Source organism: Ovis aries, chromosome 14, assembly GCF_016772045.2.
Source record: "Ovis aries strain OAR_USU_Benz2616 breed Rambouillet chromosome 14, ARS-UI_Ramb_v3.0, whole genome shotgun sequence".
Lineage (NCBI taxonomy): Eukaryota > Metazoa > Chordata > Mammalia > Artiodactyla > Bovidae > Ovis > Ovis aries.
The window spans coordinates 23,760,051-23,773,048 of NC_056067.1; the positions used below are offsets into that span (position 1 = coordinate 23,760,051).

General features: G+C 62.4%; 1 protein-coding gene across 5 annotated transcripts in view; it reads right to left on the reverse strand.

Moving 5' to 3' along the window:
* Positions 1-12,998, reverse strand: part of GNAO1 (G protein subunit alpha o1) — a 181,684-nt gene that overhangs the window by 6,016 nt on the left and 162,670 nt on the right. Inside the window, exons 6-9 of one of the 5 annotated variants that reach the window (XR_006056104.2) lie at positions 12,625-12,754; positions 9,825-9,915; positions 8,644-8,797; positions 6,446-6,558 (exon numbers count right to left, since the gene is read on the reverse strand). Coding sequence is in view for 3 of the 5 variants with exons in the window: in XM_042231648.1 (XP_042087582.1) it covers positions 6,371-6,558; positions 8,644-8,797; positions 12,625-12,754 (472 nt within the window). In the remaining 2 variants the exon portion in view is untranslated. Of the gene's footprint in view, positions 1-2,154; positions 6,559-8,643; positions 8,798-9,824; positions 9,919-12,624; positions 12,755-12,998 lie in introns of those variants that run through there. The other 4 variants (XR_006056103.2, XM_042231648.1, XM_042231649.1 and 1 more) reach the window with 4 other exon arrangements.

The window sequence follows — 12,998 nt, forward strand, 5'->3', positions numbered from 1 at the left end:
AGTGGAGAGGGGCTCTAGGCCCCTCCTGTGGCTCCTGCCAGCATCCTCCGGGGACTGGGGAAACGCTACTGCACAGGCTGCCTGGGGGATGGCCGCACTCCCTTGGGCTGGGTCAAACTCAACCACAGGTCAGGTCACGATAGCTGAAAGCCGTGCAGAACTGCTTTGCACACAGGAGTTTGTTTAGTAAATGAACCAAAAGGATGTGCAGTCCCAATCAAGCAGGACCCTGGGGACAGCCTTCTGCCCTGGGCAAGGACGGCCTTATTCTAACCAGAATAAGAATAAGCAGAGCAGTGGTGTGGGCATCTCTGGGCGTTATCCCTGGAGACAGACAAGCAAGCAGTGGAGCCGAGTGGGCTGCTTGAATGTGAAGTGACCACCACCTGTCACCGAGTCCCACTCTGCCAGCTCGTCCCTGCCTCGTGTCATTTAACCCCATTAATCCTTAGGGGACACAGAGGTGACAGGGCTGGGATTGGGAAGGACAGAGACGTGGCCCCGACTCTGGGCCAGACCACAGCTTCTGCAACACAGTGGGTCTCTCCGGCCAGCGTGAGTAGCCTGTGGGCTCCAGAATAAATGGTCAGAATAAACGGCCGGCCTCATGTCTTTGTTCATCTCTTGCATGGCTGGGTTGTTATCCTGGTGACCTGGAAGAGGCATTGGCACCAAACCCTTGTTCTTACAGCCAAAGCCAGTTGGTGGAGGGGGTGGTCTTGGGTCTCAGCTGCCCCTCAGGGGCCCCTAGACAATGGTTTTACTGCAGCCTCTGGGACCTGCCGCACAAATCCGGCAGACTCCTATGGTCTTACTATCCTCCTGGCCTCAACCAGTCCATTTCATTCTCAATCCCCTACCCAGAATCTGCGGGTTGGTCACTGCATAGTCACCCTCGAGTAGAGAAAATGCATGACACTTCCCCCTGGTGCCATTTCAGTGGAGCCTGTTCAGAAGCGGGCAGGCGGAGGTTTCCTAGGAGGTCAAGCAGGTGCTGCTCGGGGCCAGGGCTGGGAACACCCAGGGTCCCCGGCCCACTAGGGAAGCAGAGCAGAGCCGCTCCAAGCCAAGGATTCCACAGGAAACGCCTCCCCACCACGCAGCAGCACCTTGGCCTACAGCTGCTCAACCACAAGCTGGAAGCCCATGGCCAGAGGCAAGGTCCCACCTCGCTGCCCAACTAGCTCAATTCGATCTATAGACGTGGGGGGGGCATGTTGGGGACACATGCCCAGGGCACTCCCAGAACCAGAAGAGGCCCCCACAGAGACCTGAGCTGAGAGTAGGGACTCTGACCATATGGCACATGGGCTGGGCTGGGCTGAAAAGTCTGGAGGCCGCCAAGCGTTGGTCCAAACGAACGATTCAGGCCAGCTGCCCGGCTTCAAGTCCCACTAGGCTAAGGCTCGGCCCCTGCCCGCCCCAGGGCTGCAGGGCGGGCGCTCTTCCCGCTCACACCAGCAGGGTCAATGTGCAGCCGTCTGTGGGGCTGCCGGAATGACCAGCACAGGCTCCTGCTCGCAGAGAGCGCGCAGTCTAGTCACGGAGAGAAAGTGCACACCCTTGAAGAGGTCCCGGTTCCAAGCGAGCGAGCGAGCGGCACAGAGCAGGAGAGGGGCCCGCAGGCAGTGAGGCTCCCTGGGCAGACCTGGGGGGTGAGCCTGGACGGAGGGAGATGCAGGGACGGTGGTGGGGAGGGGAGGCGCCGGCACTGAGACCCCCTCCTCACCCCGCAGGCCTCACCGCTCATCACTCTGAACCCACTGGAACCCACTGCCAAGGAACCAAGAGCCCAGCCTGTCCGTACATGCTTGCCCAGAGAACACAGATGCCAGAACACGTTCAGAAGTGATGTCAACATCTGAGAGAAGAGAAAGAAGCCAGGGGTCACAGCCAGGCGACAGCACCCACCCCAGCTCAGCATCACCTTCCTGTCTCTCCCACTCGCCAGCAGAGTGTGGTCAGTGGCTGGCGCCAAGCCCTCTGGATGGACAGGGCAGCCTCTGCCCTCACCACACCCTCTGGCACCTGGAATCCCCCTGCCCTGGTGCACTGTGCCCTCTGCTGGGTGGCCCGCAGTCCAGCCCCAGGACACGCAGCATGAGGTAGGGTGCCCGGCAGAAGCAACTTGGGCACTGATACAACACACCACACTCACACTAGAAAAAGCTGGCACTTTTTATTAATGGTAGGTGACTAATAAATACATTACGTCAGCCAATAAATTATTACAATGACTAGAGATTTATTAAACCAACGAGTCACTCTTCTTACAAAATTACAGTTAATATGGGGTGGGTGGTGGTGGGGCTGGGAGGTGGGACCACTGTACCTAAGACAGGAGGTTTGCTAAGGAAGGAAGGGGGTGCCCAGGCCCACCTCTGCCGGGCACAGGAGGGGAGGATGCAGGGGGACCGAGGCAGAGGAGAGAGGGAGGTGAGAGGCCTGGCTGCTCGGGGAGGCGGCAGGAACGGGGGTGCAGGGGTGTGGGGGGCAATGAGAGGACAGGCCATAGGAGAGCGGTGCCTGTGAGCCGCTGGCTCTGCAGGGAACGGGCTGTGCGTTCAGGCTGGTGGTCTGGGTGCACAGGTCTGGGTGGGCCCTCTCTGCTTCTGCCCGGGCCAGGCCCTCCCCCGACAGGGGCCTTCACCTATTGGGGTGGGGTCTGCCTGGAGCCCCCAAGGGAAGGCCTTACTTTGTTCCTGGCCCAGAGGACTGAGACTCACCTTTCTGGGGGTGAGGGTGGAGTCAGGGGCAGCAGCTCACAGACCCTGTTCCTGATCTGGCTGTCCTATCTGGTCTCATTGCCATGGGCAGCTGGACCCTTCTCTCTGTAGGCCTGTGGGTTGACGTCAGGGGGACTGTCTGGGGGGTGCTGGCCTCTGGCACCCCAGGTTAAATCTCCGTTGGCCCTGGAGCTGGAGCCTCGGGCCTCAGTTCCTGAGAACTGCCAGGCTGTGCCTGAAGGCATCCAGAAGGCTCAGGGAAGGGCAGGGGCCACCCGAGGAGGCTTCGTGTGCCCTACCTTGCAGAGAGGGGGCAAAACACTGCCTGGTCTGGAGAAAAGGCCGGGGCCCGGACTGCAGTGGATTTACTCACCAAGAGGCATGTGCTTGGCCTGCCCTGGGTCAGGCCAGAGAAGAGGGAGGGGCCAGGAGAGACACGGGCCAGAGTGGAGAATTGGCAGGATCACGCACCAGGCAGAAACTGTCCCAGGGCAGGGAGGGATGAAGTCTCCCCTTGCAGGACTCACCCTGGCAGAAGGGAAGGGCCTAGGCGAGCTGATGCCTGGTCCTCCCCACTGGGGGTTTACGGACAGCCTTGTTGTGGGGGCTCCAGGTAGGGAGGGCACTTGTGGAGTCACAGAGGACCGCCGTGGGGTCAGGGTGCCTCCAGTTTCTGGGGCGTGGAGCTGGATATGGGTGGGGGGCGGGGTTGGCGCTGGGCGCTGGGAGGCCCAGATACCGGGGTATCCTGGCACCAGATACCAGGGTGGTCGTCTGCCCGAGCTGTGCCTCCAACCCCCATGTGGCCACGGGCCCCCAGGCTCTGCTGCGGCCAGAGAGCGCAGGGGGCCAGGGCGCTAGGCCTCTAGTGCTCCGTGGAAGGAAGCCCCAGAACTGTACTGTCCCAGCTGTTGGCAAGAGGCCCCAAGCCATGCTGTCTGCTCAGGGCTGGGGCAGTCCCTGCTCCTTCCTCAGGGAGGAGGCTCCACTGAGACTCTTCGCGGGCCTCAGGCAGTGCCCCCTCCACTCAGGCCAGAGTGCCTTGGGGCCTCTCCCTGCTCTCGGTGGGAAGGCCAAGTGCCCGCTCTTCCCGGGGCAATCGGCACAGGACACAGATGCTGCCCACGGGCATCCAGGTGGCAGGCGCAGCCTTCAAGGGCTCGGCGTGGGCGCCCCTCCCAGAACCAGGTTCCCTTTGGCCTGATGACTAGAGGCCCTCAGAGGGCTGAAGCATGGCCTCTGGGGGGCCACACACGGGGCCACCTGGTCTGGTCACTCATAACACCGCCCCCAGCACCCCCACACCCACGACGGAGCCAAAACTTGTCTGTCACCTCAGCTGCTCCTCCGCAGGGTGGAGCCACCTGCGACGATGCGGACGGGAGATGCAGTGGACAGGAGGGAATTTCACCCCAGACACCTGCTCCGTGGGGGCTGTGACTAGACAGCCAGGGACGCCTGGGCAGGCCCGGGTCAGAGGGCAGGAACAGCACAAGAAGCTGAGCAGGGCAGAGACAGAACAGGCCACCCAGGGGACAGAGGGGCAGGAAGGCCCCAAGCACCCAGCTCCCCAGCCTCCTAATGCTGCAGGCAGGGTGGGCTGCGGTCCGGGGACCTCCCACCTGCCTGCTGCCCAGGAGAGCTGGTGACCGCCATCTCCAGGATGACGGCCTTAGAGATGGGGCCTGTCAGCTGCTTTTGAGCCTGGGGTCATAGGACAGACTGAGGGGCACAGTTGGTCATACCCAGGGTGGTGGTGCCCAGAACTAACAGCAACGTCTTCAGCACTGGGCAAGATGGCCTGGGCTGCCCACACGGGACATGGAGGCATTTGGCTCCAGGGGCCTGATCTCTGCCACGACCCAGCACCTGGTACAAGGCACAGCACACAGCAAGGCAGACAAGACCGAAACGGACCTGGGCTGGCAGGGCGGCTCCTGTGGCCTGGATGCTTGGCGAGTTCCCACGAGACCAGGGGCAGCAGTGGAGAGCCAGGTGGGGGACGGGGCTCAGCCACCCCTGAGGGCATCTGGCACTAGGGCAGGTGCCCTGGCTCTCCACTGCACCACCCAGAGCTCTGCCTGTGGGAAACAAGCAGCCCAGGGCTCCTGGCTGCAGGGCAGTCGGGGGCTGCGCTAGGAGTTCAGGGGTGCTGCCTGACCCGGGACCGAGCAGAGCTCAGTGTCTGGGCTGGAGGAGCAGAGGGCCTGAGGAGGGAAAAGCTGGAGCCCCCTCAAGGGGTAGCCCCTCTCTTCCCATGGGCACATATGTCTCCCCAGGCAGAGCCATCATTCAAGGGGCAGAGCCACCACCCAAGCACATGGAGCGTCTGCCAGGCTGTGGGTTGGCAGCATCAGCCAGGAGGGGCACCCAGGAGAGAAGGGGTGGTGTGTTCACCATCCCAGGCCAGCCAGGGCCTGAGTCACCAGGAGGAGTCACCCCACTCTTTTCTGCTCAGGTATCTCAGGAGCAAAGCTCCTCCAAGGGGTCTGAGGACTCTTGGTCCAGAGGAGGGGGCTAGGTGTGTGTGGGGGGGCCAGGCTGCACCCCTCACAGGGTACTCCAGTGTGATGGGCCTGTCCACGTGCTTTCCTCTGCCCTCTGAGCTGGCGGGACCCCAAAGGCTGCGAACAGGCTCTATTTCTTCACCAAGACAGGAGGAGGCTGGGACATTGGCTACAGGGGCCGTGTCCACACCTCTCCTGGGCCTCCTCCACCCCAGGATCTCCAGTACCCAGGCCCCCTGGGACCCCGGCATGTTTGCACTGGATTCACCCTGAATTCAAGACAAAAAAGCACATCCCCTCACACTCCAGAATGACCGCCTGAGACCTGGCTGAGGGCAGAAGTAGAGGAACCACCCTGGGGCCTGCAAAGGCGGGGTGTGAGGCCCCCATGGCAGTCTGGGCCTCCCCTCCCCACGGCTTCCCCCCACCAACCTCTGTCCAGTCACCGCGGGACTCGACCCTTCCCACCACTGCTCAGACACCTCTGCAAGAAGTCAGTCTCAGAAGCACTTGCAGACCTATGAGAGTCGGGGGTAGGGGTTCCCCAGGAGGGTACTGGGGAGCCCAGAGAAGGAAGGGCTGGCTCCAGGGGGTGGAGATCCGAGGGGAGGAGGAAGGAAGGCAGTGGCCGAGGCCTGAGCACCCCCAGACCCACACACAGCTGGTGGCCTGGTCCCACCCTGGCTTTTTGGTGACGGAGCTGCCCTCGACCAGAGAGACCCCAAGAAAAGCTGAGCAGTGGCTCCCACCGCCCCCAACCCTGCACAGCCTCAGACGACAGGAAGAGACCCCAAGACTTTGAGCGTGAATCACCGCATGTAGAGCACATACCCACTCCGGCGGCCTCGACCCCACAGCCCTCTCCCCCAGGAAAGAGACCCGGCGACGAAGCAAAGGCTGGCGAGTCACCCGTTACGGCAGGTGTGGGCACTCAGCTTCCCGACCAGCCCCGTTACCACGTGTTCTGGCATCTGGGGCCAGGGTGGCGGTGGAGGGCGCTTCCTGTCCACCCCCCCGGTGCCAGCCGCTGGCGCTTCCTTGTCGAGGGCAGAGAGTGGGCTGGGAGGTGGTGGAGCGTGGGCTCCAGGGTGGGCTGGGGCAGCAGGGCGGCAGGGGGCTGGGCAGCGAGGCCGGGGCTCAGTAGAGGCCACAGCCCCGAAGGTTTTTGGCGATGATGACGTCCGTCACGGCATCAAAGACAAACTGGATGTTGTTGGTGTCGGTGGCACAGGTGACGTGGGTGTAGATCTCCTTGTGGGCGGACTTGTTCTTGCTCTCATACTGGGCCTGGATATAAGCCACGGCTTCTGTGAAGGAGTTGGGGCCTGCGGGAGAGACCAGGTCGGGAGCTGGTGAGGCTAGGACCCCACCTGGGTGCCAGTCAGGCCACAGGCCAGGGAGTGGACACCAGAGGCCCCTTAGTGACTCCCTTGCAGGAGGAACCTAAAGACAGCTCAGCGCAACCAACAGCAGGTTATGAAATCAAGTCTGCGGCTCATGTCCATTTTAAATCATGAAGGAAGCGAGAGCACAGACCTCACTGGGTCTCAGCGGCAGTAAGGGTGGGGTGCTGTTTCATATAGAACTCTTGTTTCAACTTTTATAGATGCACCTACAGGTTCCTGACGCAAACATGCTTCCTTCCTGGGGGTCCTGCCCAAAGAAGCCTGCACCAGTGCTCACAGGGGATCAGAATTCTGCCAGCCCCTGCAGGCTGTCCTCTGCCAACGGCCACTCCTCAGAGCAGACAGGTGTGCCCTCGCCCTTGGCCGCTGCTGGGCAAGCCGGGTGGACACTCAGCAGTGCCCACGAGCTGCCCTGGCCTCTTTCCTCTCATCCCCTCCTGCCTCCTTCTCAAGTCCACCTTCCAGGGATGAACTGTCTGGCCCCCTGACTTGCTGCCACACTGCTCTGTGGGGTTTCAGGAGAGCAGCTGCTGTTCAGGGAGGAACAGAAGGGACTCCTGGCTTTGCCTGAAGCCTCCACAGGCCCAGGCAGGGTCGCCAGACCCACCGAGGGAAGGAGGGAAGGGGCTGGGTTTGGAGCCACAGTGCAAACCAGAAACCCGGGAGGGGCACGCCTGTGGAGATGGGGGGTACCTAACCCCTCAGCACAGGGGCACAGACCTGGAGGGCCTACTAGACCACAACTCTTTCCTAAATCTGGGCCGGAGGTGAGGGAGAGGGTCCCTGGGACCTCGTCAGCACCAAACTGGCCGTGGTGACTGACTCCCTTGCTCCTTGCTGCCCTGCAGGCCACAGTCTTGGTCACCTAGGGTGGGATGCTCGGACCCTCCACAATTCATACGTGACTAAACAGGCCGACTGGTGTGTGCACAGGGTGCTGAGCCCGGCCTGCCTCTGGCCATGTGCTGCTGGGGTCTGGCCCGGGGGCCGTCAGCCTAATCTCGAGGAAGGGGAGAGACAGTAAGCTGCACCACTTGCCCAGCTCTGAGCCATGGCCCCCACATCCACTCCTGGGGAATTGGGGTTCAGCCTGGAGGCTCCCCTACACCAAGCTGGGACTCTGATTCACCCTGTGCTCTCCAGGCTGGGGGCTGGGCAGGCTGGAGATGCCCGCTTCTGCTTCCACTTGTCTCTCTGACCAGGCCCTGGCCATCCTGCAGAGCCAGTGGGCTAGTGGGCTACTCCAGCCACGCTGCTGCTCCACGGGGGCGGGTCAGGCTGCCCACCTACCCCAGCTGGGTGACCCTGCCACAACCGTGACCAAGGCGGCCTCCGTCAGTCACAGTGTCCTCTGCAGGGAGGTGTGAGCAGGACCGTTCATGAGGCTCTCGCATCCAGCAGGCTTTTTGACTCATAACTACCCATGTGGGGTGCCCTCAGGGTACTTCTCAGTTGTCGACACGGTCACAAAAGCGTGTTCGGTGAGCACTTACTACGCGCCCACTGCCATGCTAATCAACTCATTCCTGCTCACTTTGTCCTCCTGGCAACTCTGGGAGGAAGGGATGGATAATCATGGTGATTACCCATCTCACAGATGTGGAAACTGAGGCTCTGAGAGGTTGTATAACCTGCTGTGAGTGGCAGAGCTGGGGCAGAAACCCTGGGCTGTCTGGCTCAAAGCCCCATCTTCACCCCAGTATCATCTTGGTGTTACCGCTGTACTGACAAGCTCTACATACAGACGACTGAGCTGAGGTCCAGAGGCTGCCAGGGTCAAGGACTTGTAAGTGGCCAAGCCAGGATTCCAGCCCTGCTTGCTCTGACTAGGAAGCCCAGCTGGCTGCCCCAGGCCCCTTGCTACAGCACGTTACAGGGAGGCAGGGGACCCGCCTTCGGCTCTGTGCTAGACCCTCTGGGGCAGAGCCTGGTGCGTCTGCAGCACGTGGAAGGAAGGGGAACTGAGAGGCCCCTGCAGTCCCTGTGGGAAGCGGCCGTCTCTACCTGTGTACTCCGGAAAGCAGATGGTGAGCGGAGACTTTCTGATCTTCTCTTCGAATATGTCCTTCTTGTTAAGAAACAGGATGATGGACGTGTCCGTGAACCATTTGTTGTTGCAGATGCTGTCGAAGAGCTTCAGCGACTCGTGCATGCGGTTCTGCAACAGAGTGGGGGAGAGGCGAGTGAGGCCCGAGTGGCGCCGGGGCCCTGAGCCACCGCGCCCAGTGACACAGAGGGACAAGCGAGGGGCGGCCTGCCAACACGGCTGAACGCACCACCAGGGACAGAGACGCAAGGACCCACAAGGACAAGGACCTGGTCCCTGCTGCATTCGACACGCAGGTAGGGTGGGGGTGGAGCAGGGAGCAGGGCAGGGTGGGGCAACACTGTGCCTTCCCCAGAGAGGGCTGACCTGGGCGGGAGCAGTGAGGTCGCCGGAGTGACTCCAGCCCACCATGGAGGGGACATGCACCATGCACGCGGGGGCAGGGCCCCACCACCCTCCACATGCCCACGGGGGACCGCGGGGCATGCAGACGGCTCTACAGGGGGTCGCACTCGGCTCCACCAGCGGGGGCAGGAGGATGCACGCATTCAGCTGGGAAACATTAACCGAGGACTGAGGGATCCTCGCATTAATCCAGAGTTGGAAGCAGACACCAGGGGGACAGCGTCGGGGGAGTGCTCTTGCTGTGGCCTTGGTCTGGTTGAGGACCGGGTGGGTTGCCTGGGCCGTGGCTGGGCTGGGGGCAGCTCTGTGTGAGCTGCTTATCGAGACTGTGTTCCCAGTAGAGGGGCCAGAAGAACCCCAAGATGAAAGCCAGCAAAACAGATTAAAACAGAGAGGAAGATAAAAAACCCAGAAAACATGAGAAGGAAAGAGAGGGAAAAAATCCCCAAAAAACTCCAAATTAGTTCAACCAGTCTCAGGCCAGGAAGTCAAAGCCGATCTGTCTGGAGGGCCTCCAGGGCAGGCTCCAGAGACCACGGCCGCCCCAGGTCTGTGGACCGTGTGGCTGGAGATGGAAGGCAAGGTGGGGCGCATCAGCCTAGGCTGGCCGGTGAGGAGGGTGGGACGCGGGAGTAGGGGCAGGCTTCACAGCAAAGTCACCCGGCGGTGCCCTGGGAACCTGCTGCTTTCAACTCTTAGCTGACGGTCTCAGCTGGAAGGAGGCGCTTCATACCTGCCCGACTTGCAGCGTCTCTCAGAATCTGCTCATGGGTTTGGCCTTGGTTTGGCAAGTTAAGGCCCTGCAGGCGGCGGTGACGGTGCTGCTGCTGAGAAGTTGTGGCAAATGAGGCCCAGGGCCGCAGGGGTCCGGGCTGTGGCAGGCAGGGTGGCCAGCTGGTGGGCAGGCAGCCACCAGCCCCACGGCTCCTGGCCAAGCTCCAGGAGCCCCCAGACACCTTTTTCTCAGGCAGCCCCAATTCTCACCCCCACTTCCTCCGGCCTGGGAGGGCGGGGCAGGGCCGACCAGAGAGGAAGGTGGACAACCAAGGATGGGTCAGCGGCTGGAGCTCTTGCTCCCGGGGGCAGCACGTGCGAGTCCCACCACTTGGCTTCAAGGGGTGCTCCTGGGCAGAGTCGTGTCGCAGCTGCCGTCTGCTACGTGAAGGGTCCAGAGCGAGCGCAGGCACTCTTACAGCCCCCAGCCCCAGGGGTCCTCAGAGCCGCCCAGAGGCCTCTCGTCATGGGCTCCACTTTACAGAGGAGCAGGTGGGGTGGCTGCCACACTCCCATGGTGTCAGCAGTGGCGCTAGACCCCGGGCTATGTCCACCTGGCCCTGGACACACAGGCAGGGCGCTATTCTCACTGGCACCATGGCAAGGAGCCGCCTCTGCAGGCTCTTGTCGAGTGGTGATGCCAACACCCGAGCTCTGGAGAGGCTGCCGCTCTCTCCCGGGTGGAAAGGAACCCAGGAAGAGCCCATTCGCAACCCCACATGCTGTGGCTTCCTGTCCTCGAACCCAGCCTTTGTGAAGAAGGGCAGGGAAATGGGGGAAGAGCTGAGGGAGAGGATGGGACAGAGACAGTGAAAGCAGGAGGGCGAGGAGGAAGGTGCTCCAGAATGGGCTCTGCGCCAGAGCGAGAGCTGGTGAGGAGCTGGCACAGGGCGGGTGGGCCGGCAGGCCGGGAAGGCCGTCTGAGCGTGAGGCCCAGCACCTGCTGGGTTCACTCGAGACTCGCAGGCCACAGAGCTTGGGACCCCGTGGCCGCCAGACCCGCTCCGACATCCTCTGCTCTGCCCATGCTCCGGAGGCCAGTGCGCGCCCCTTCCTGAGAGGGCCTTGGGCCTTGGGCCTGAGCCGGACGGGTCTCCGGGAAGAGGCCTGGGGCCCTCGACACTCCACTGCTTGGTTTTCTTTCAAACTCACAGCAGGGTCAGCTTCCTGCACCAGCCCTGCTTCTCACTCCCAGGAGCAGCAAGGAGAAGAGATGAGCCACACGGAGCTCAGACCACACTCCCAGGAGCAGCAAGGAGAAGAGATGAGCCACACGGAGCTCAGACCACACGCTGGCCCAGCGGGCTGTGAACAGTGGGTCCAGAAGCAGGGTCAACAGTGGATCAGTGAGTGATGGGCTGGGGTGGTCTCTGTGTGCGGTGCCTTATGGGGGCAGCAGGAGCCGAGCTGGGCTTCGGGACAGTCAGTAGGTCCAGGTCTGGGGGTCTTAGACACCACGGCTCCTGAGGCCACTGAGAACAGTGCCAGCGTTAGAAAGAGCTGCACACCTGGGGTCCCAGAGCCTCGCCCCGTAACACAGCAGGGTTTGTGGGGTTCCGCTGATGCCCCGCTCGGAAGTGTTCCAGGTACCGAAGGAGAAAAGGCAAGGGCGACAGGTCAGCATGCGGCGCGAGTGCTGACGGCCCACCCGGCCGGTGGCTCTGGCCCCATCTAACCATGGCACCGTCACCGCATAAGCCCGACCTCTCCGAACGGCGGCGCCTCTTCCCATACCACCACACCCCAAAGCCCAGCAGACCTCAGTAGCAGCCCCGTGGGACCGGCAGGCAGGACCGACGACGAGACAGACCCGGAAAGAAGATAGCCTTGCTCAAGGCCCACCCTGACAAGCCCAGTCCCAAAACCTCAGCGCCAGGGGTTTGTGCCTGCCTGCATCACACACAGGAGCTAACGATCGCCAAGGATGTGACCCCACGGCCCAGAAGCCCCACCTCAGCGGGTGCTTGTCTCCTGAGACCCCACCAGGCCCACCTCTCTGTGGGCAGCTCAGTGGGACCCCGGCTCAGGACAACCCTCAGGGACGACACAACCACCAGCCCAGGGCTGCTAAGCCAGAGACGGTTCCAAGTCCTTGAAGATTCTCACCCCACTGCCCACACCCCACCAGGCGGGTATGATGGTTACACCCCTAAGATAGAGAGGGTGCTCCCTGAATCCAGCAGCAAACCAAGGCCAGGCCTAGAGAAAGGCAGCACCCCCTGCAGAGAGGGCCCCCCTCTGAAGTTCCCCTCAGCCTGGCAGTTCTCCGAGGCCCCAGACTGAAGACGCAGAGACGGAAGGTGGGAACCCGGGCTGGCGCCCTCCAGGGGAGGGGCCTGTGCCCCCCACCCTGTCACTCACCATGAGCCCTGGCCCACAGCCCAACCCTCTGCCAGCCCTGCCCACTGCTCAGGGAGGGCTGTCGGAGCTAAGAACTGCTATTTCTGTCTTACATAAATTCTTGCTTGACTGCACCCTGATTTCATTTAGGATTTGCTTAACTTGGTTCTGGCCTGACGGCCTCTGCGACTCTGCTGTGTTTACTGAAGAGGCCCTTGCTGCCCGTGCCCCGGCATCTGCACATAGCCTCTGGCAGGGGGCCCAAGGCTGCCTTCACTGCACTGGCATCATGAGGCATCTGGCTGAAGTCAGGAGAGAGGTGGGAACAACCAAGCCAAGGACGGACCCCCACCCCCGCAGCTGGCTCTGCCCGAGAGGCATCGTGGGCCACTGAGGCCGGGCGGGCTGGGGCCACTCACCGTGGTCTCGTCTTCGTGGAGCACCTGGTCATAGCCGCTGAGCGCGACGCAGAAGATGATGGCCGTGACGTCCTCGAAGCAGTGGATCCACTTCTTGCGCTCAGACCGCTGGCCCCCGACGTCAAACAGCCTACCAGGAAGACAGGAGAGCTGGGGGTGGGGGTAGGGAGACCCCAGCAGGTGTGGGGACACTGGTCGAGCTGCGGGGTCAGGGAGGAAGGCTGCTGTGCACACAGCAAGCCTCCCAAGGAGCCTCGCTTCGGGCTGAGGACCGAGCACGGCACCCTCGGGGTGGGGTGGCCGTCACTGCTCTGCCCCGGGACTGGGTGGTGCCCCACACAGCGACGCCAAGACCCGCCCCTGCATCTCAGCGC